Below are 23019 nucleotides of genomic sequence, written 5' to 3'. Positions count from 1 at the left end.
AAGACCCGCAGCAGACATAAAGATAAAAAAAGAACATATAAAATACTATGGATTAAGTATATGTGTTAAAAATATCCAGAGAAAATATGAGTTTGGCATAATGGTTAAAGTGTTTACCTTAAAGACAGAAGGTGCAGGGTTTGATTGATTCTCACATGGGGTAATTGGCTAGACTTAAAATAGCCCACAAGGGCAGTTAGCCTAGTACTAATTTATGAACCTATGAAACAAAAGATAATGAACAAGTTGCTAGTCTGTGTTCTAAAATTTTATGAAGGCTTTTTCAACTGTGCATGATACTTTACAAATAGAGCTTATATAACCTTGGAAATGCACACTGTCTGAAATTTTGTTTCCAAAGGTCCAGTACGTGGGCAGTTAGAATTTGGACTACAAGATCCATCAGAATCACTTCTTCTTACAAACTGCTAAACAAATAACTGTTGAATACTCAGAAAATAATTGTTACCTATTGAAAGTCATCAGAAAGTTTATTGCTACGTAGACACTCTTGCAAATAGTTGTTTTTGTTGATTTTTGTTTGATTTTTTTTCTATTTGCTTACAAATTTCTATGTTCAATTAAGTGTTATAGTTAATTTGTTTATTTAAATTTAAAAACATTTTTTTCCTGAGAAAAAAAAGGAACACTTTCTTATTTTTCAGAACAGAGACTTTTTATACAGCTGATCCTATATAGTCAGTGGTAATTAATCTTTGTATAAGCTTATAGGTTCATAGGTTCATAGGTTTATACTAGGCTATCTGCCCTAAGGCATTTATAAGCCTAGCCCAAATTTTTGTGGCTTACGCCACCCCTTATATGAAAAAATACTGTTACCATTAGTTTGTTGTGCCGCTGTCCAGCAGTGACACAGATATGATTCCCGGGGTAAACCTACGATCTCCCATCCACAGGTCTAGATTTCTCTTGAACAGAGTCAGCGAGGTGCTCTGCCTCACATGGACCGGGATTTTATTCCACAGCATAGGGAGTCTCTGAGTGATAAATCTATCCCTTAAGCACGTCCTATTTATATCCGTGCTAAGGTTTAAGTCGCTTGCTCTAGTGGTTTTGGTGGATTTGGATTTTTTGAGGTGGAGCATGTCCATTAATTCCGGGTTGGACATGGCCTTGTATGTCAGGCACATGTCACCTCTGAGCAGACGGTATGCGACTGAATAGAGCTGGAGTTTCTTCAATCTGGCAGCATATGACAGATTTTGGAGTCCCTTTATCCTTTTGGTGAGGAACTTTTGGGGTCTCTCCAATTGCTGCAGATGTCGGGTGAGATACATCCCGAATGGGGCATTGTACTCGATCATTGGTCTGATAAGTGAAGAGTACAGGGAACAATAACCTCACTAGATCTGGATGTGAATCCCTTCATGATCAGGTGGGCAATGTAGAAGGTCTTTCTAACCACTTTAGCAATGTGAGTGTCAAAAGAAAGGCCACTGTCAACCTGGGTCCCCAGGTCCCTGATAACTTCTTCTGTGCTTAGTGGATTGCCACCTATATGGTAGCTTGGGGTTACCTTGTTTTTCCCGAAGGGTATGACTATACATTTTTGGCGTTTAACTTCAGGCCATGGCTCTGGCACCAGCTATCTGTTTCCGTGAGTCCCTTCTGAAGGATATCCGTGTCCGATGCACTTTCCACTATGGCGCCCAGTTTGCAGTCGTCTGCAAACTTTGTCAGCCAAAGTCCTCCCATGTTGGCCTGTACTTCTGAGAAGTAGATGCCAAACAATAGGGGGCCAAGGACCGAGCCCTGTGGGACACCACTTGTGACTGGCTTGGAGTCTGACACAGCGCCAGCAACTCTAACCCTGTGGGTTCTGTCCTTAAGCCAGTTTGCAACCCATCTTGTGACATATGGGTTTACATTTAAGCTGGTAAGTTTTTCTACAATACCCGAGTGGGGTATTGTGTCGAAAGCCTTTGCAAGGTCAAGGTAGGCTGTATGGACTGCCTTTCCTCATCAATGGCCTTGGTGACTGTTTCGAAGAAGTCGACCAAGTTCAAAAGGCATGATCTTCCCTTGACAAAGCCAAACTGGGTCGGGTCCAATGTCTGCAAGTCCCCTATATCTTTGTTTATGAGCTCCATTATGATCCTCTCCATAGCTTTGCAGACTAGACTTGTTAAGCTTATGGGGCGGTAATTACCAGGGTCCGTGAGGCGCCCTTTGTGGAGTGGGACCACAGTTGCCGTCGCCACTCCTTGGGCACGTATCCTGTGGTAAGGCTGAGATTAAACAGCTGCCTTATGTGCGGGTTTAATTCCTCATTTAGCTCGTGTAGCACACAGCCGGGGACACCATCCGTCCCATTGATGCTGTGTTTTAGCTTTAGAGAGAGCAGCTTTCACCTGCGCATTTGAGATGTCCGGGAGGCTACACTCGGCTGGGATAGTTATCTCTCCTTTAGAGGGGAGAGGGGTGAAGTTTGCACTGAACCTGTCTGCCAGTATGTTGGCAATGTCTGTGGGTTCAGTGATTTTTGTATCATTTTGGACTAATTCTGAGCATATCTGGGAGTTTCCACCCAGGTTCCTAACATAGCTGAAAAAGGCCTTATGATTGTCCTTTGAATCCATGGCAATTTTTCTCTCAAAATTGGCCTTAGTTGATTTTATGAGTGCTCGTATTTTTTACTAATAATGATCAGGGTGACTTCCTTTTATGGATTTTGTTCTATCATGTAATAGCTTTCTCCTCTTATTGTAAAGTTTGTTAATGGCTGGGGTCCACCAGACTGGACGTTTGCCCTTTGTGGAAAGAGTCTTGGTTTTATTTGGGATTGCCTGATCCATGCAGTCCTGGAGGTGTTCATAGAAGGCATTTGTAAGGGCTTCCGCAGCTTGGGTTGTGGTTTCCTCTGGCTCAGGGGCCTTGAAGGATACCACACCAGTCTTGAGTAGTGTGAAGTTTGCTTTAGAGAAGTTCTTCAGTATGGTCTTTTTTGTTTGGGGTGGGGGCGGGATGTGGATTTCCAGTGAGATTAGTTTATGATCAGATCTCACCAATGAAGGATATACTTCCGGTGTGGAGCATTTTGTCCCCATGTTTGTGACAATGAGATCTAGTATATTTTCTCCTCTCATGGGAACAGTGACTAGCTGTTCCATGGCATTTGAATTTATGAACTCCAGGAACCGTTGGGCTAGAAAGTTTGGGCTTGAGTAATGTTCCCAGTCTATATTCGGGTAGTTGAAGTCACCCAATATGATGGTGTTTGGAGATACTTAGTTTATGTATTTAATAAAGTGTGCACTCATAAACAGGTCTGACTTTAACAAAAACATTATAAAGCTTGGAGGAGCGAGGTAAAATCTATATGCCATTATCATAGCACCATGCATAAATCTTAACAGTTGAGAGGTATGCTGCAGGCAGCCTTTCTGTAAACACTATGTAAGCCACTGTTTAAGGATATACCATGCTGTTTACTTGTGTAGTTTTATTTCCAGTGTTTGTAACAGTAAACATATGTTTGTTGTACTTTTGTTCTGGTGTCTATCCAAAGCATTTGTTTATTTATTGACATTTGATTAACAGTAAAGTCAGACTGGGTAGAAGCCCATTTTCAGTGAAGGTCCCGAGAGAAAAGCTCCAAATTATTACAAAACATTTTAAGAACAATAATTTTACACTCGACTCAATTTTCTGATCAGTGCTCCTTCACATCTAACTTCCCTCCTGTCAGTCTCCTCCTGTTCTTCTACCCCTAGCCCCCATCACCTCTTAAGGTTTTACATTGCAGTTGCTGTCACACTGAATGTCACAAATTCTTTTAAATCACTGACATTCTTATTTAGTGTAATATGTTCCTAGGATTTACTTATATGTTCTTTTCCTTGCTTTTATGTATTTTTTACTTCTTTGTATAAAGACCAGTTGTTCTCCTACTTTAATTTTTTGTATTAATCAATGTATTGATTATTATATAACTGGAGCGTTTCTCCTCGTGTCTCTGCTGAAAAAGGGCATCTTGCACAGTCAGACTAACCCGGCTGACAAATGTCAAATAAATAAATAAATAATAAAATCTTCAAAATTAAAACAAATACACTTGCAGTTTAAATAATTATAATAAATTAGACATAATATAAAACATTGGTTAAAAACTGATACAAGTTATATGACAATCATTTAACATTTAAAGAAACTTTAGATAGTTTGTAGAGAAAGTAAAGCCAAGTTAGTCTAATACAAACAGGAACTGCAATATGAGGTAAGGGAAAAACAGGCTTATGGTATATTTAGACAGAAAGTCAGGGAAAAGAATTAGATAGCAGTAAGGAAGTAAGTGAGGAAGGGACATTAAGGAAGTATCAGGAATGAAAACATACTTGTTCACATTTATGGATATAGTTTATCTTGGAAATGTTAACTCAGCAAAAGAGTTTTGCCTGTACTGTTGTCTGGAAGATGGCAATAACTTTTATGGGAAAAAAACAAAAATTCAAAGAGAGTGAGCCACAGCACGTATAGTTCGCTCTTCCAAAAAACAGGTTTATTGTTTAAAAATATTACATATAATGGCAATTTACCATTATACAAGCAAACCGGTTTCGGCTATCATATAGCCTTTATCAATGCTACATGTTGGAATCAAGTAAAAAAACCCACCACCACATGAGTACCAAATTTATAGTACTCATTTAAAGGGGCATGTACCATAAAAAAAGGGAAGGACACAAACATTTAGGAACAACAAAGATTATTCCTATATGGATATGCAGCAACACTAAAACATACAGAATCTATATAAATATATTCCATATCATAAAAAATTGAAAATGGAATAATACATTAATCAACCTGTCTCAATTGTTGTTTGTATAAATACATATAGATATACCATAAATTTGTGTATAAATATGCAACGACAATGAGACATATAGAATCTGTATGAATATATTCCATATCCTTAAAAATTGAAAGGAATAATATCGTGACCAACCTATCTCAGTTATTATTTGCATGAATACCTATAAATATAACTGAATATAACATGAGAAAAAACTCATAATATAATACAAATTATGCCCTAAAATGTATCCTATATTTCAATATTACTGTCCATAAATCATAACTATTAGGACTTGATATTATGTGAAAAAAACCAAGTGGTACATAACGGAACCATTGTCAGCATTTCTCACATTCTATCTGAAGCCGCTGCTGGTATTTATTAGGTCCCGCATTAAGGACACTACCGAATTTCTTAATATTATCAATGACTCTCAATTGGAATCTCATTGGCTGCTTTGTACACTTGATGTGGCTTCACTGTATACAAGTATTCCACATGATCAGGGAATTTTGGCGGTTTCTTATTGGTTATATAAATCCAACCTTTACTCCTTGGGCTTTAACAATTTCCTGATTAAACTAACTGAATTGGTGTTGCGGAAGAATATTTTCTATTATCAAGGAAAGGCCTATTGGCAAATTAAGGGAACTGCGATGGGTGCTTCTTTTGCACCTATCTATGCAGATTTGTTCATGGGGTATTATGAGGTTAAGTATATATATGATGTTCACCATAATGTATTTTTACAACACTTGGACATCTGGCGCAGATATCTAGACGATTGCTGGATGGTGTGGCGTGGGAATAAGGAAGGTTTAAGCCAGTTTGTGGATTACCTGAATAACAATACTTTTGGCATTCGGTTTACGGTTAACATCGAACATTCTAATATTGTATTCCTGGATGTTAAGGTGTCTAGACTTGTAGATAATACTTTGTCTACCACTGTACATAGAAAATTCCCGAAATACAATACTTTATTACATGCCAACAGTTCCCATCCACGCCACATCATCCGCAATATTCCAAAATCTCAATTTATGAGAATTAGACGTATCTGTTCATCTGATCAGGATTATTTTGATTCTAGTCTGGATTTATCTCACAGATTTTCACAACGGGGCTACAATTCTCAACTTCTATCTAATGTTGTAGGACAAACCAACAGATTAACACGTCAGGAGTTGTTGTGTTACAAATCAGAGGATAGGGAATCTAGGAGGCAGAATAATAAGCAACCCTTACGGCTAGTAACAACTTATGGTAGTAATACTAATCGTTTTAGAGATCTTATTAATCAGCATTGGGGAATTCTTTTGTCACAAGATGTTTTAAGTAGTGTGTTGCCTGAACAATGTCAATTTTCTTACCGGCGGGGAAGAAATATGAATTCATATTTTACACACTACAAAAGATATATTCCAAGTCTTTCACAACAAAGAACTTTATCTGGGGAAATATTAAAGGGCTGCTATCCTTGTGGCCATTGTATGGCCTGCCAACATTTGCATAAAACTAGAGAATTTTCTAGCAAAAATACCTCCAGAATTTTTGAAATAAGGGTTTTTGCTAATTGCAGTACGGATTGGGTTGTCTATTTGGCAACCTGTACCTGCTCTGCATTTTATGTTGGACAGACGTCCAGACCAGTGAAATTCAGAATAGGGGAACATTTAAGTGCAATTAAAAATAAACGTGTTGCCAATGCCCTCTTCAAACATACCATGGAGCATCCATCTGCAGCTTTTAAGTTTGTCATTATAGATAGGATAACTCTACATAGGGGTTTTAAAGCTGGATGGCATCAAAAACTTAATCGGATGGAAAATATGTGGATAATCAAATTGGGTGGTTTATTCAGACCTGGACTAAACACTTTAGAATAGATTTATCTCATGAACTCTAATACAAAAAAGACAATGGTGGGGGTGTTTGTTATGTACCATTTGGTTTTTTCACATAATAACAAGTCCTAATAGTTATTATTTATGGACAGTAATATTGAAATATAGGATACATTTTAGGGCATAATTTGTAATATATTATGAGGTTTTTCTCATGTTATATTCAGGTATATAGTATTCATGTAAATAATAACTGAAATAGGTTGGTCAAGATATTATTCTTTTCAATTTTTAAGGATATGGAATATATTCATACAGATTCTATATGTCTCATTGTCGTTGCATATTTATACAAAAATTTATGGTATATTTATATGTATTTATACAAACAACAATTGAGACAGGTTGATTAATGTATTATTCCATTTTCAATTTTTTATGATATGGAATATATTTATATAGATTCTGTATGTTTTAGTGTTGCTGCATATCCATATAGGAATAATCTTTGTTGTTCCTAAATGTTTGTGTCCTTCCCTTTTTTTATGGTACATGCCCCTTTAAATGAGTACTATAAATTTGGTACTCATGTGGTGGTGGGTTTTTTTACTTGATTCCAACATGTAGCATTGATAAAGGCTATATGATAGCCGAAACCGGTTTGCTTGTATAATGGTAAATTGCCATTATATGTAATATTTTTATACAATAAACCTGTTTTTTGGAAGAGCGAACTATACGTGCTGGCTCACTCTCTTTGAATTTACTGGCTGGTTGGGGCCGTGCACGTTGTCCTGCGTGCGCAAATTTTTTGTTCAGAGAAAAAAACAAAAATGACATCATGAATGCCCTCAGTCAAGTTAACGTATTTGGCCTTTTTTCCCCATTTGACATTTTGTATACACGTGCATTATATGCAAGGTAAAGATTTATCCTCATCTCCACCTGAGTGGAAGACTGCCTTAAGGAATACCATACTGACACTTAGTTGAGGGATGTGGCTTTTTCTTGAGCATTTTAGACTGTGGTTCATTGTTCTGCATTTAGTCAGACTGAGCCAGCAGTGCACAATCAGGATTCTTACACGTTTCCCCACAGTAGTACAACTGTGATGCTGGTAGATGTAATTTATGGAGGAGCTGGGATAGGCCAACCCCCTCCAAAGGGGGTGGGTACAGGGGGCTTGCCCTCCTGCAAAAGTTTTTTTTGTGTTTTTTTGTGTTCCACATTACAGTTTTCAGACTTGAAAAACTGATAAATCATAACTCACTCCTGAAACTGTCGAATGAACACAGGGAAACCTACTGAAATGCTAGCAGTCTAAATGGAGATCAGCAAATGGTTTGCTTGCCTACTTTGTGGGCATCTGTGAATTTATACATACACAAACACACTCATAAAAATAATACCTGTTGTCATCATCTGCTGACAAAGCTGGTGCTGTACTATATCTTATAGGCACTCTACACAGCATAGCAGTGATGCAAGCTGCTCTTTCCTGTAGATGAACATTTCCTTTGAGTCCTCCAGCTACATTCCAACAATCCAGTCTTGCTGTGAAGCCAAGTTACCAGTGCTGACAGTGGTCTGCAAGTGGAGAATAGCGTCCAACAAGGTCTTCTGACAAGTGTCACACATTAACTGCAGAAACGATTTTATTATGCCGCCTAGTATTTCATACATGTCAAAGCAGCAGCCATGTCCTAGAAATGATTTCATTATGCCACCTAATATTTCATACATGTCAAAGTAACAGCCATGTTCTAGAAACGATTTCATTATGCCACCTAGTATTTCATACATGTCAGAGCAGCAGCCATGTTCTAGAAACAATTTTATTATGCCACCTAGTATTTCATACATGTCAGAGCAGCAGCTATGTTCTAGAAACAATTTCATTATGCCACCTAATATTTCATAGATGTCAGAGCAGCAGCCATGTTCTAGAAATGTTTTCATTATGCCACCTAGTATTTCATACATGTCAGAGCAGCAGCCATGTTCTAGAAATGATTTCATTATGCCACCTAGTATTTCATACATGTCAGAGCAGCAGTATTGTTCTAGAAATGATTTAATTATGCCACCTAGTATTTCATACATGTCAAAGCAGCAGCCATGTTCTAGAAACTATTTCATTATGCCATCTAGTATTTCATACATGTCAGAGCAGCAGCCATGTTCTAGAAATTATTTCATTATGCCATCTAGTATTTCATACATGTCAGAGCAGCAGCCATGTTCTAGAAACAATTTCATTATGCCACCTAGTATTTCATACACGTCAAAGCAGCAGCCATGTTCTAGAAACGATTTCATTATGCCACCTAGTATTTCATACATGTCAAAGCAGCAGCCATGTTCTAGAAATGATTTCATTATGCCACCTAGTATTTCATATATGTCAGAGCAGCAGCCATGTTCTAGAAATGATTTCATTATGCCACCTAGTATTTCATACATGTCAAAGCAGCAGCCATGTTCTAGAAACTATTTCATTATGCCACCTAGTATTTCATACATGCCAGAGTAGCAGCCATGTTCTAGAAACGATTTCATTATGCCACCTAGTATTTCATACATGTCAAAGCAGCAGCCATGTTCTAGAAACGATTTCATTATGCCACCTAGTATTTCATACATGTCAAAGCAGCAGCCATGTTCTAGAAACAATTTCATTATGCCACCTAGTATTTCATACATGTCAAAGCAGCAGCCATGTTCTAGAAACGATTTCATTATGCCACCTAGTATTTCATACATGTCAGAGCAGCAGCCATGTTCTTCATGCAAATGACGCAGCAGCCATGTTCTTCATGCAAATGACAAGTTGTCTAGGAGCTACTGCCAGCAGATGTAAGAAAGAAGTAAAACTACACTAAATGTAGGACTGCCCTTGTTAACCAGCACTGGCTTGATTTCACATTACATGCCTGCATTCTTATAACTATTATTATTATAACTATTACTATTATAATTACTTATTAGATAATATGAGTTGCCCATTATTATTTTCTGGGAATGAAGCTATGGTTATATTAGCTAGTTTGGATAATTTTGATATTCCCTGTCATATTTTTTATTGTCCGGTTCAGTGTTTCTCTAATGCCTGATAATTTGTAAGTACTATGTCTGTTAAACTATGTATTTTCTTTTCACAATATTGTATTTAATGTGTTATGTCTCTGCCTTGCAATCCACATTATACAATAAAGAGTCCTCAAGCCAGCCCACTACAACAGTGAAACAAACAAAAATGTACTCTGCAGACAGAATACGTGTGAAGTTCAAGTACTATACTTTTAACTTCCAAAGTGATACTTTTCCCTACTTGTAATAATTTGTACTCTTAACATTTGCTGTAGAAAACCGTTACTAAAAGGATGCTACGATGAACAAACTATTACCTGTCCTTTTGGCTTAAAGGTATATTGCCACTATTTCCACTGCAGTTATTTTTTATCTCTGTTGATTTCAGACTCATTTCCATAAGATTTTCTGAAAGGCTTCTAGGTTCAGATAGCTGGTGTGTCTTCTTTCCATGTGACTGAATGTCAGTTTTCTCTTCTGTTTCTGAATCTTCTTTTCTGCACTTCTTCCTTTTTTTGCTTTCTGCACAGAGACACAATCCACACAACATAGATGATGTATGCTGCAATGCAATATTGTCTACAAATATTTTCAAACTGCTTTATACATGGTAAGGGTGTAGTTACAGTCCAGGCAATATCTTACCTTTCAACAAATCTGTGTCTGCAACTACTTTAAAATCATGGCTTGCTTTGTGTGAAATCAGACTCTAAGCAAAGGACTCTCTGTGCCCCTCTGCTCCATCACACCCATGGACCCACAGTCCTCCATCATCTCCTTACCTAAACATTCAGACAAATAACTTTTTTCTTGTTTTGTCAAACATTTGTCTTACTGTTCAGCTTTTCATCCTTATTTTCAACACACCTTAACTCGTCCAAAATCAACTGTATTAGTGGTGCTGTAAATAAATTAATTAAACAGGGTAAACTGCCTAGGGCCTCTTTTTTCCAACCTTTTTGATCTAATGATAGTCTTAACAAAAATAATAAATAAAGAAATTTGGTCTTACATTTTTTCTTTCAGCAAAGAAATATATTGTGTCCAAAGTGCAAAGTTCAAAGTTGACAACACAGTAGATCTCAATAAACCAAGTGAACAAGTGCTTGTGTGAATGCATAAATCATAACTGGGTACCTGCTTCCTTACACCCCCCCCCCAAAAAAAAAATAGTCATCTTCTGTTTACCCTTCTGGTGTTAGAGTGGGATGAAAATTTAAAAAATTACCACAGTCATATATTTCAAGTTGTTGCTGTCATGCATATACACAGCATGTCTCCTCATCCCTACCCCAAAGATACCTTCTATACACTTCTCTGATATTACACTGAGATAAACATGAAAGAACAAATGGCCACAGTAACATATTTCAAATTTCTTGTTGTCAAGCATATATATATATATATATATATATATATATATATATACATATATATATATATATATATATATATATATAGACATATACAGATGCGATGTTTGCTCTAACAGTGTTGATGGAGAAGTACAGAGAAGGTCAGAAGGAGTTGCATTGTGTTTTTGTAGACTTAGAGAAAGTATATGACAGGGTGCCTAGAGAGGAGTTGTGGTATTGTATGAGGAAGTCGGGAGTGTCAATGAAGTAGGTAAGAGTGGTACAGGATATGTATGAGGGTAGTGTGACAGTGGTGAGGACTGCGGTGGGAGTGACAGATACGCTTAAGGTGGAGGTGGGATTACATCAAGGATCAGCTCTGAGCCCTTTCTTATTTGCAATGGTGATGGACAGGTTGACAGATGAGATCAGACAGGAGTCCCAGTGGACTATGATTTTACAGATGACATTGTGATCTGTAGTGAGAGTAGGGAACAGGTGGAGGAGACCCTGGAGAGATGGAGATATGCTCTAGAGAGAAGCGGAATGAAGGTCAGCAGGACTAAGACAGAATATATGTGTGTGAATGAGAGGGAGGATAGAGGAATGGTGAGGATGCAAGGAGTAGAGGTGACGAAGGTGGATGAGTTTAAATACTTGGGATCAATAGTTCAGAGTAATGGTGAGTGTGGAAGAGAGGTGAAGAAGAGAGTACAGGCAGGATGGAGTGGGTGGAGAAGAGTGTCAGGAGTGATTTGTGACAGAAGAGTACCAGTAAGAGTGAAAGGGAAGGTCTACAAGAGGGTAGTGAGACCAGCTATGCTATATGGGTTGGAGACAGTGGCATTGACAAAAAGGCAGGAGTTAGAGCTGGATGTGGCAGAGTTAAAGATGTTGAGATTTGCACTGGGTGTGACGAGGGTGGACAGGATTAGGAATAAGTATATTAGAGGGTCAGCCCAGGTTGGAAGGTTTGGAGACAAAGCCAGAGAGGCAAGATTACGTTGGTTTGGACATCTGCTGAGGAGGGATGCTGAGTATATTGGGAAAAAGATGCTAAGGATGAAGCTACCAGGTAACAGGAAAAGAGGAAGGCCAAAGATAAGGTTTATGGATGTGGTGAGAGAGGACATGCAGGTGGTTGGTGTGACAGAGCAAGATGCAGAGGACAGGAAGAAATGGAAACAGATGATCCGCTGTGGCGACCCCTAACGGGAACAGCCGAAAGAACATGATGATATATATATATATATATATATATATATATATATATATATATATATATATATATATATATATATATATATAGCATGCTTCAAAAGATAGCTACCTATGTATACATCTGATGCTTGGCCGTTAGGAAAGAAGAAAAAATAATGATTACAGTAATGTATTCCAAACTGTTTTTCATAAACAGTGAACTTTTCCAAGACAGTGGCCATCTGTGTACACTTCTGAAGTTTGACTGTGAAGAAAGTTAAGGAAATAGTGACCAAGCTATCCTCCCTACACATAAGCTGTAGTGACCTTCTGTGCACACCTCTGACCAGGACTACATTTAGATAAGTCTTCATAGGTTGGTACTAGGCTACCAGCCCTAGGGCCTATACAAGCCTAGCCATGACAATTCCCTGGTTATTTCTTCCAACACTACTTACTTCCTTGACCCCTGTCTAGCAGGGTGACTGACGTGATCTCTGGGGTGAATTTCCTTTCTCCCATCTGATTGTCAAGGTTTCTTTTGAAGACGGCCAAAGAGGTGCTCTGCTTGACATGTATGGGCAGTCTATTCCAGAGTCTGGGGAGTCTCTGGGTCAGGAACCTATCCCTCCAGCATGTTTTGTTTATTGTGATGACCAGGTTTAGATCCCTGGAGCGTGTGGCTCTGAGGGATTGGGATTTCTTTAAGTGTAGCATGTCCAACAGCTCTGGGTTTGACATGGCCTAGTATGTTACGCAGAGATCGCCTCTGAGTAGATGATATGCGGCAAGAGTATAGCTGGAGTTTTTTAAGGAGGTCAGCATAGGGCATCTGCTTTACGCCTGTGATTCTTTTAGTGAGATATTTCTGCAGCCTTTCCAGTTGTTGCAGGTGTCTTGAGAGGTACATATCAAATGGGGCGTTGTATTCTATAATGGGTATAATGAAGGATGAGTACAGTGGGACAATGACCTCCTTTTTTCTAGATGAAAAGCTCTTAGTGATGAGGTGTGCCACAGAAGGATTTTCTGACTGTTGTGGCGATGTGGTTATCGAAGGAGAGACCACTGTCCACCTATGTCCCTAAGTCTCTTATCACACTTTCAGTGTTTAGTGTACTGCCACCTATGTGGTAATTCACGGGTACATGTTTTTTCCCAAAGGGGATAACTATACATTTCTTGGCATTGAGCTTGAGCCCATGGCTCCGGCACCAAGCATCTGTTTCTGTAAGGCCCTTTTGTAGAGTAACCACATAATTTGGAGATTCAATAATGGCTCCCAGTTTGCAGTCATCTGCGAACTTTGTTAGCCAGAGTCCCTTAGTATTGGCCTGTACTTCAGAGAAGTAGATGCCAAACAAGAGTGGTCCCAGGAGTGAACCCTGAGGTACTCCACTTGTCTGGAGCTGGATTTGGAGTCAGCTACTTTTACAGTGTGGATTCTGTCAGTAAGCCAGTTGGCAACCCATTGAGTGACGTAGGGATTAATGCCCAGCTTAGTAAGTTTATCTATGATTCCTGAGTGGGGGATGGTGTCAAAGGACTTGGCGAGGTCCAGATAGGCTGTGTGGACCACCTTACCCTCGTCCACAGCTCTGGAGACTGATTCGAAGAAGTCAATCAGGTTCAGGAGACAAGATCGGCCCTTCACGAACCCAAACTGGGTGGGGTCCAGTGTTTGAAGGTTGCCAATGTCCTTGTTTATAAGTTCCATGATAATACGTTCCATGGCCTTGCAGATCAGGCTCGTCAGACTGATGGGGTGGTAGTTCCTGGGATCCAAGGTAGATTCCCCCCCTTGAGGAGTGGGATAACTGTAGCTGTGTGCCATTCAGTAGGCACTAAGCCTGAGGTGAGGCTATCATTAAACATGACACTTAGGTGAAGTGCCAGTTCATTTTGTAGTTCATGTAGTACACAACCCGGGATGTCATCTGGTCCCATGGATGCTGTATTCTTAGGTTTGGAGAGTGCGATTTTTACTTGTGTGGACGTTATTACCAGAATTTGGCAATCTTCCGGTACTGAGACGGGCCATTTAGGGGCTGAGACGGTGGTGAAGTTGGCACTGAATCGATCTGCCAGGATACTGGCAATATCCTTGGGATCAGTATATTTAATGCCATTCTGTTGTAGCTCAGAGCATATCTGAGCATTACCATTTAGATTCTTGACATAGTTATAGAATGCCTTGTGGTTGTCTTTGGAATCTTTGGCAATTTTATTTTCATAACTAGCTTTGCAGGATTTTATGAGGGATCTGAGCTTTTTACTGAGGCTGGTAAGGGAGTTTTTTGTATCCTGGGATTTTCCTCTTTTCTGCAACAGTTTCTTCCTTTTGTTGTAAAGTTTGTTTATGGCAGGGGACCACCAGATTGGCTTCGTTTTTTTGGAGGAGAGCATCTTGGTTCTATTTGGGATGGCATGATTCATACATGAGTGGATGTCCTCGTACAGTGCCTTAGTGTAGGACTCAGCAGTTGAACTTTCAGTTCCCATCTGCATGGGTGTCATGAAGTTTGTCACTTCTGACTTGAGTAGCATGAAGTTGGTTTTGGAGAAGTTTTTTTATGGAGGTTTCCTCACTGGGGGGTGGGGGTGGGATGTGGATGTTAAGGGTGATTAGCTTATGGTCTGACCTGTCCAACGAGGGGGTGGCCATAGGTGTGGAGCATTGATTTCCCATGTTGGTAATGACCAGGTCTAGGATATTGGAGCCCCTGGTGGGACAATGGATTAGTTGATCCACGGCGTTGGAATTTATAAATTCCAAGAACCGTTGGGCAAAGGTGTTGGTACACGAGTAGTTTTACCAGTTAATGGCAGGGTAGTTAAAGTCACCCAGTATTAGGGTGTTTGGTTGTATCTTAATATTTTCCAGTATGTTTAGAAAGGTGTAGTGAGAATCTTGGGGCATGGTGGGGGATTTGTAGCAAGCTACAATTTGGATTGCAGTCTTACCTACAGTTAGTTGCACCTGGAGAATTTCAGATGCATTGTGTTGGGCAACTAGCCTGGTGGTGTGAATATCCTTGGTGAATATGGACACTCCTCCACCTTTAGTGTTTCGATCCTGGTTTGGTGGCCGAAAAGTGTGGTAAGAGTTGTAGCCTGGTATTGCAGGGGTGCTCTCTGGAGCTTTCAACCAGGTCTCAGTTACTGCACAGATATCGATGTTCTCCATTTTTAGAAGTGCCTCGAGATAGTGCATCTTGAGGTTTAGACTTCTAACATCGAGTAGCATTATCTTCAGATTTTGCATGCTTGTACCTGTTACGGTGGTGGTTTTGTCCTTTGAACTTGGCCTAAAAAAGGCACTATAGAGGTGGCAAGAGCCTTAGCCAGTAACCTGAATCCCAGGGGTGACAGGTGCAGACCATCTCTGGCAAAGCATCGTGATCTGTCAATCATGTCGTCCCAGGGAGACAGATACTGGATCCCCTTTGAATGACACCAGAAGCTTAGCCAATTGTTGAAGTCAATCATTTTGTCCTTATATTGTGGTATCATTCTGGGCGAAGACAGAATGCTACTCAGGGCTAGGGTCATACCTGCCTGGGCCACATGATCCGAGAGCTCTTTCATGTCTCTTTTCATGTAGTCCAGGGAGGTACGTCTCAAGTCATTCACTCCAACATGGACAATGACAGAGTCATATTTGTACTTGTTGTGGAGTGACTTGAGTGCATGTGTTATGTGGCGGATCCAGGCACCCGACAGGCAGCTGACTGTAATTTTCTCCTTGTTCAGCCTGGTGAGTGGGACATCAGTGTGCCTGACTATAGAGTCACCTATGACTAAAGTGTTAGGTACATTGCCTTGCCTTATGGGCTGTTGCTGGGTGGCACACTGGTGTTGTGAGCTATGTGACACTTCGGTTGTGATTGGTGTTTGTTTGCTTTTCAGCTTTGGAGGTCCTTGTTGCTTGGGCAGGTTACAGTTAAGGGCCTCCATAAATGAGGATTTAGTGTTGCTATGTGTGGGTGTTGGTGGTGTGGGTTTAGAAGGGCTATGTGTTACTTGAGGTGTAGTGCGGGTGTTAACCTTCCCTTGACTGTCTAGCACAATCTTGGCTGGAGAGAGCTTTGTTTCCAGTTTGGCTATGTAAGTGCATCTCTCACATGTTGTAGTGTTGGGTGATAGGAGGAGAAGGTTGTCTGTGTGTGTCTTGAGGTCCTACCCATGTCAAAATTCCTATCATATCTCACAAGCTCTGAGTGTCTAGATGTTCTTTAATGCATTTAATTCCTTACTTTTGAAAGACAATTACTTATTAATTGCTTTTTCAACTACTAGCCAGGACAGATGTTTATCTGCCCCCAATATTTTGTATTTCTACAGAAGAAAATCAATATTATTTCTGCAAATACACACACACACACACACACACACACACACACACACACACACACACACACACACACACACACACGCACACACACGCACACACGCACACACACACACACACACTGTCCCTGGTGAGTCACGTGTATTCTAAGATGTGAGCACATGCACAATTACTCCCTCACTGCACATTAACCTACAGGCAAATTGGAGAAATGCCAGTTCACCTATGGCATGTAGTTGAGGTGCTGGAGGAAACCACAGCACCTGGATAAAGTCCATAGAGAGCTAGGGAGAACATGCAGATACCACACTGAAAGAACCACAGCCAAGAACTCAACCAGAGAACCAACTGTTGTGGGATGGCAGCAGCACTTACTGAACAATTTTGCTAATAAACAGCTGCTTTCCCATCTATCCTGCCATCCCGCCAAAGACATCAACTTATTCCTGTATAATGCTGATGTTTCAGTGTGATGGAAAGTGATAGAAATTATGACCAACTTTTTATTCTTGCAACCCTCAACACATAATGTACACATAAACCATTGCAATGATCATTTTACACCAATTTCAGCAAATACATTATATTGTGTGACACTGTTCCTGACAATCCAGATTAGTGATGGCTTACTTGTGATTAAACAGCAGGACTAACATATTTTTAATCACAGACTGTGTTTGTTCTTGTCAACTACAACTGTTTGCTCCTGTCAACTGCAACCACTTTATGACTGTGCATGCCTTAGCTATCAGAATGTGATTTATAAAAAAACACAGTGAAGTATCAAAACCTGTTTTATATGAATGGGCATCAGTCCTGCAATTTCAGATTAATGACCTCTTAACTTTTTCACAACAGCAGTTTGTCATTTTCATCCCCAGTCATTCCCTATACTGAGCAATTACAGCTATTTTGTTGACAATGCTCAACCCCAAATGTCTGACAGATAAAATGGCCACAGTAATAATGCAGTTCAAGTTTATTTCAAATAAACACAAGGTAGCCACAGTAAAGTAATCCAGAAAGACAGATTAATGATGACTTAACCTGTGCAAACAACAACAGGGTCACTCACATTCATCCACAAATAGCCCCAGTACCCAGCAAATGCAGCATTTTGTTGAATATGCACACCTTATATACTTGTTTGTAATAAAATGAAATAAATGGCCACAATAATTACTTGAGCTCTGTTTCTCATAAACACATAGTAGCCAGCCACAGTAAACTATTTTACCTTGTTTCTTTGAAATATAAATTATTCCTGTAAAGCCTTCCACTGACCATAATATCTGACTGCCTGCCAGGGTACAAAAAAAGCTTACCTGCTACAATCCACATTGTTGTGAGTTAGATGCACCTGACCACACCATCCCCTTTGCAGATCTTCATAGGGTTGCAGGCTATACGTTCCCATTTCCACCACAGCATCATATCCATTCAACTATTTAAATGTGCAGCTTTCTGTTCCATGCTGTCATACACATGACCTAGACAGTAAATCAGAGAGTTTTGTGGTTTTCATGAGTGGGATGGAGTACAATGCCTACAAGTTGAGTGGTCAAGGTGGTCGGCACCTCCTTCACAGGGCATTCTGCAGACACAGTTGCTCTGATCAGTAGTAGCAGAGCAGCAGTATTTCTTTACTACCATCAAATTCAGGAAAGTGTCCCTAGCTGAATGCCGCCCTAGTCAGCTGGCAAATTTACCTATGGCAAACACCAGACATACATGTAATTAGTATAGCTGTATCTTTCACTCTGCCAGTGTCTTGGGTTGATTTCCTCCCACAGTTATTATGTACAGCTTCTATGGGTAAGTTTTATTAGGTGAAATTCGGTGATAAATGAGACTGTAGTAGGTATACCATCAGTAATGTGGGTGTGTGGAAATACAGGTCCTCTACTTTTTACACTCACATTAACTCCATGGGCATCCTTCACTTGGCAACTGCTGCATGCCCAGCATATTGTGCCATGTGATTATCTGCACATGGTACACAGCAGTGAGTTTTACTCATCTAACTCCTATAGAGACATCAGTGTTGTACATATCAAGGCTTACCTCACTCCGATGACCTACAATTAACTGTAATTTATTTCCCAATTTACATCAGGAGCTATAAATAAAGTAATACTTATTTAGTTACTCATGCAGCTTGGCTGATGCCAGTGTCACTCATTTTACTTATTCTTTGGACAGCAAATGTTAAAATTTACTGGGGGTTTAGTTGGGTCTGCTTGAAGGAAACCTCTAATTTCTAGTTCTGAAGCACATTATCACATGGTAGCTTGAACAGACAGTACCAGAGAGGAATCAGGGGAATTATTTTTCTAAGATAACCAAATGTCTAAACACAGAATGCAGGAGGAGAGGATGATGAGGGCCTTTTGAGAAGTCTTCTGAAAGAAAGGTGAATGGAGTATGGAAGGAAATTGCTCCAATGAGAACTAAGGTTCTTGACAATAAGGAGTTCTGGCACATGGAAGAGATGGAGATGGTAGTGTTGTCAGATCTGACAGCTTTGAATCTTAGGAAGCACAGCCGAAGACAGAGTCAAAGAAAGAATGGTCAGCAGATCACTTCACGTGCTCCTTAGTCTTAGATTTTTTCTTTTTTTTCCTTTATCCTCTTTTGGCTTGCCCACAGATTTCTATCTGATGGGGACACTCCAGAAGTAGACACTGAATAAAAAAAAGGAGGAGGAGGAAGAAGCCCTTTCAGCACCAACTTGTTTCTGCTCTCTAGTAAGGGTCTGTGATAATAAGCAGAGCAAATGTCATATCCATTATCTAAATGCTAGCTTCCGAACAGTATACACACTCCAAGTGAGTGTCAGAAAAGGGAATTTTAAGTCCACATAATATACATTTTTTTAAAGCCGGGAGGTTTCTCAGCCATCATTTAAAACATAACTCTAGCACAAAAGAGGAAAGCAACCAAAAAAAGCCATCAAATGTAACACAGCAGGATGCCAAAATATGAATATTATAATCTCTAAAGGAGTTGAGAAATATCAACAATGATACAAGAAATACTCACAACCTGAATACAAGGTATTATCTATAATAATAATAAGAAGAAAAGAAGGCACAAGGCCCACCCAACAGAAATAGCAAAATGCTCTCTCTTTTTTAAACTATACTAGGCTGGAAAAAGGAGATGGCAAATGAAAAGGAACCCAAAGGAATATATATATATATATATATATAAAATTATGGGAAAGGGGAGGAGCCTGAGCTATAGATCCCAAGTCGTCTGAAAAAGCACCCTAAATTGGATCCAAGGTTGGATATGAAACCCAATAGTTGAGGAAAGGATGAAAATAACATCCTATTCTTTTTTTTCTCTGAATGGTGTCTTTTAATTCTACCATTTTTGAAACTGTTCTTCTTGAGAAGTCTTATAGTCAGTTTTTTTCATTTCAGCCTCTGATTTTTGCAGTTTTATCAGCTCAACTGAATAGCTAGTTAAAGCTTCTATTTTTCCAGTCTTTTGTTATTTGAATCGATATACTTCTTCCATATTTTATTTATCTGAATCACCTCTGAGAACATTTGATTTAGTTTTTCCTGTAAATTACTGAAAGCCATATTTTGTACCAAAATTGAAGCTAGAACTGCTTTTTGTTGAACAAATCTAAACTTCCAATGTTTTCTCTTTGCTTTTTCTGGTTGATTTTCTTTCAGATTTTCTATTTTTTTTTCTTTGCTGGCATTCAGGTAGTATACTTACTAGCTACTAGCTGAATTTTACCCAAAATGACAATTTCACTGGCTGTTATTTCTCAGTTTCTCTTTTCACACGAGGAAAGTTGAAATTAGGCTGTGGCTCATTGTGTAGCCATCTTGGAATTTGAAGGAGATGCAACTCTAGAGAAGGTTCATAGGTTGGTACTAGGCTATCGGCCCTAAGGCCTATGCAAGCCTAGCCATAACAATTCCCTGGAATTTTTTTCCCACAATATTTACTTCTCTGGGCCCCTGTCTAGCAGGGCGACTGTCATGATCCCCAGGGTGAATTTCCTATCTCCCATCCAATCATCAAGGTGAACTAGGGAATACGTTCCTTGAGACTGTAGTCAACTGACAGACTGGAAGGTGGAACTACAGAAATTAACACATTGTTTGGGAAAACAAAGTTAAAGCAACATTTGTCACACAGAGACAACATATACTTGCTAAAAGCCCCAAATGGTTTTGGTCTGAGGTGGGTTGAATGGATATTCTAAATGGGCCTAAGTGTGTGTGTGTGTGTGTGTGTGTGTGTGTGTGTGTGTGTGTGTGTGTGTGTGTGTGTGTGTGTGTGTGTGTGTGTGCGCAAGTGTGCATGACTGTGAGTGGTAAGGAACAACTGCAGCAGGGCTAATAACCTGGCGGTGTGAACACTGGCTCTAGATTACAGTCACTGTTGAAATGACACCCCAGCCCATTTGTAAAAATGGGAAAAATGAGTTGTGAATGGATAGACAGATTAAAGATCTGAATGGAAAAATTACAGAATCATACTGTGAACACCCCACCTAATAATAGGTGGTAGAAATACTTTCTTTAAAAACTTTCCAAAGTATAAACCACTAATGAAAGTAGGGAAGCACCTGGTGCTGCCATAACCTCTCAAATGTCAATTCCAAGACTTTAACGACATCCTTAATAACATAAATTGGCCCATCTATTTCCTACCACTGGATAATGCTGCTCTAAAATTTAATACAATATTTCTTGACATTCTCAACAGCCTCACTCCTATAAGAAAAGAGTTAAATTCACCCAATCATCCAGGCTATTCCCTTCTAGCAGACAATTAATGTATAAGAGAGCCAAAGCTTGGAGAAACTGGCAAAAATACAAATCTCATGCTCACCTACAGACCTACAAACAACTTCAAAACATTACAAAAAAAAGTTACGGCTGATAAGAAATATTATAACTTCATCCCACAGAATAAACAAAACCCCCCCAAAGTTTTGGAACACTATCAAAAAAATATTACACCCTGGAACTCCTAGTACCCATGACCCCTGTCCAGACATCTCGCCCTTAGAAACTGCTTCTAAATTTAACCCCCACTTTATAGACTCAATAGCCATCCTCACCCAAAACTCCATACAGAATCCTGCCACCCCTGACAAATTTCAAAGCCCTAACAATGCCATTTACAACTTAAAATCTGTCTCTACCTCCTATATAAAAAATGTATTACACAATCTTAAGCCCTGCTCACCCTCTGTAGACCATCTCCCATATGAATATCTAAAGATTGCTGCCTCCTCTATTGCCTACCCAATCTCTATCCTGACAAATAGAGCCATTTGTGAGTCATATGTCCCATCTCTCTGAAAATGTTTCCATCATTTCTCTTCATAAATGGGGAAACTTCAGACCAATTGCACTCTTGTCCCCTTTCCAAGATGTTAGAAAAATGTTTTCATAAACAACTTTCAGTGGTTAATAATCTTTCAGTACACCAACGATTCTACACTTATCTCCATCTCTAACTTATCTGACCTCCACACACACACACCCAAAACTCCTTCCTATCTATTGAAACATGGCTCACCAATAATCGGCTCATCTTAAATCCAAAAAAAAAAACTAAACTATTCCTATCCTTTCCTCGACCTCTCTATCACCACAAATCATTCTTTGTCAGTACATCCCTTGACAAGACCACCATCCTAGCAGAACCCCACACCAAGCTCCTAGGTACAATTATTGATGATGAACTTAAATGTAATCTCCATATTCAGCAAAATATAACAAACCCACCAAAAACTAGGTCTTCTTTACCGAAATAAGACATTTCTTAACTCAGAAGCTAGACTCTCTGTAGCTCAATCTCTCCTCCTTCTCTCCCTTCTTTATGCAGCCCCTACTCTCACCTCCATTCACTCTATAAGTCTTTCTAAACTCCAACAAACTTGCCATAAAGTAGTTAGATTTAACTCACCTCACAACTCACACCACTGCCTAGCACTCAATTCTATTAAATGGCTACAATTTCCAAAAATACTACAATTGTCTCAATTTCAAATCATACACTCTGTACTCATCAAACCTACTTCATGCCACACTCTCTCTCTCTTCCCTGGTATCCCATTATAACCCAAACCGTACTCTCCGTAGATCAAATCAACTCCTTGACATTTATAAACCCAACAAATATGTTGGAAAACTACTTTACAAATGTAGTGTAGCCCAAGCATGGAACAAACTTCCCTCACACATAAGAACCATCTCCCTCACTAAGCATTTCAAAAAAGAGCTCAGACTACATTTACTTAGCCTAAACTCTTGCTCCTGTTATGATCCTACCTAACCCATTACTCCTCCTCATCCCCCCACGCCATAATAAACT

The 23019-nt window shown here is 39.4% G+C and overlaps 1 protein-coding gene across 1 annotated transcript in view; it reads right to left on the bottom strand.

Moving 5' to 3' along the window:
- Positions 1-23019, bottom strand: part of BRME1 (break repair meiotic recombinase recruitment factor 1) — a 907620-nt gene that overhangs the window by 816413 nt on the left and 68188 nt on the right. Inside the window, exon 2 of the mRNA XM_044057727.1 lies at positions 10074-10318. Within this exon, the coding sequence (XP_043913662.1) occupies positions 10074-10318 (245 nt within the window). The remainder of the gene's footprint in view (positions 1-10073; positions 10319-23019) is intronic.

The sequence above is a fragment of the Protopterus annectens genome, chromosome 15.part0 (genome assembly GCF_019279795.1).
Source record: "Protopterus annectens isolate FY-2018-M chromosome 15.part0, PAN1.0, whole genome shotgun sequence".
Classification (NCBI taxonomy): domain Eukaryota; kingdom Metazoa; phylum Chordata; order Ceratodontiformes; family Protopteridae; genus Protopterus; species Protopterus annectens.
Note: the sequence above shows the minus strand (reverse complement) of the source record. Positions and strands in the feature narration are given on the sequence as shown.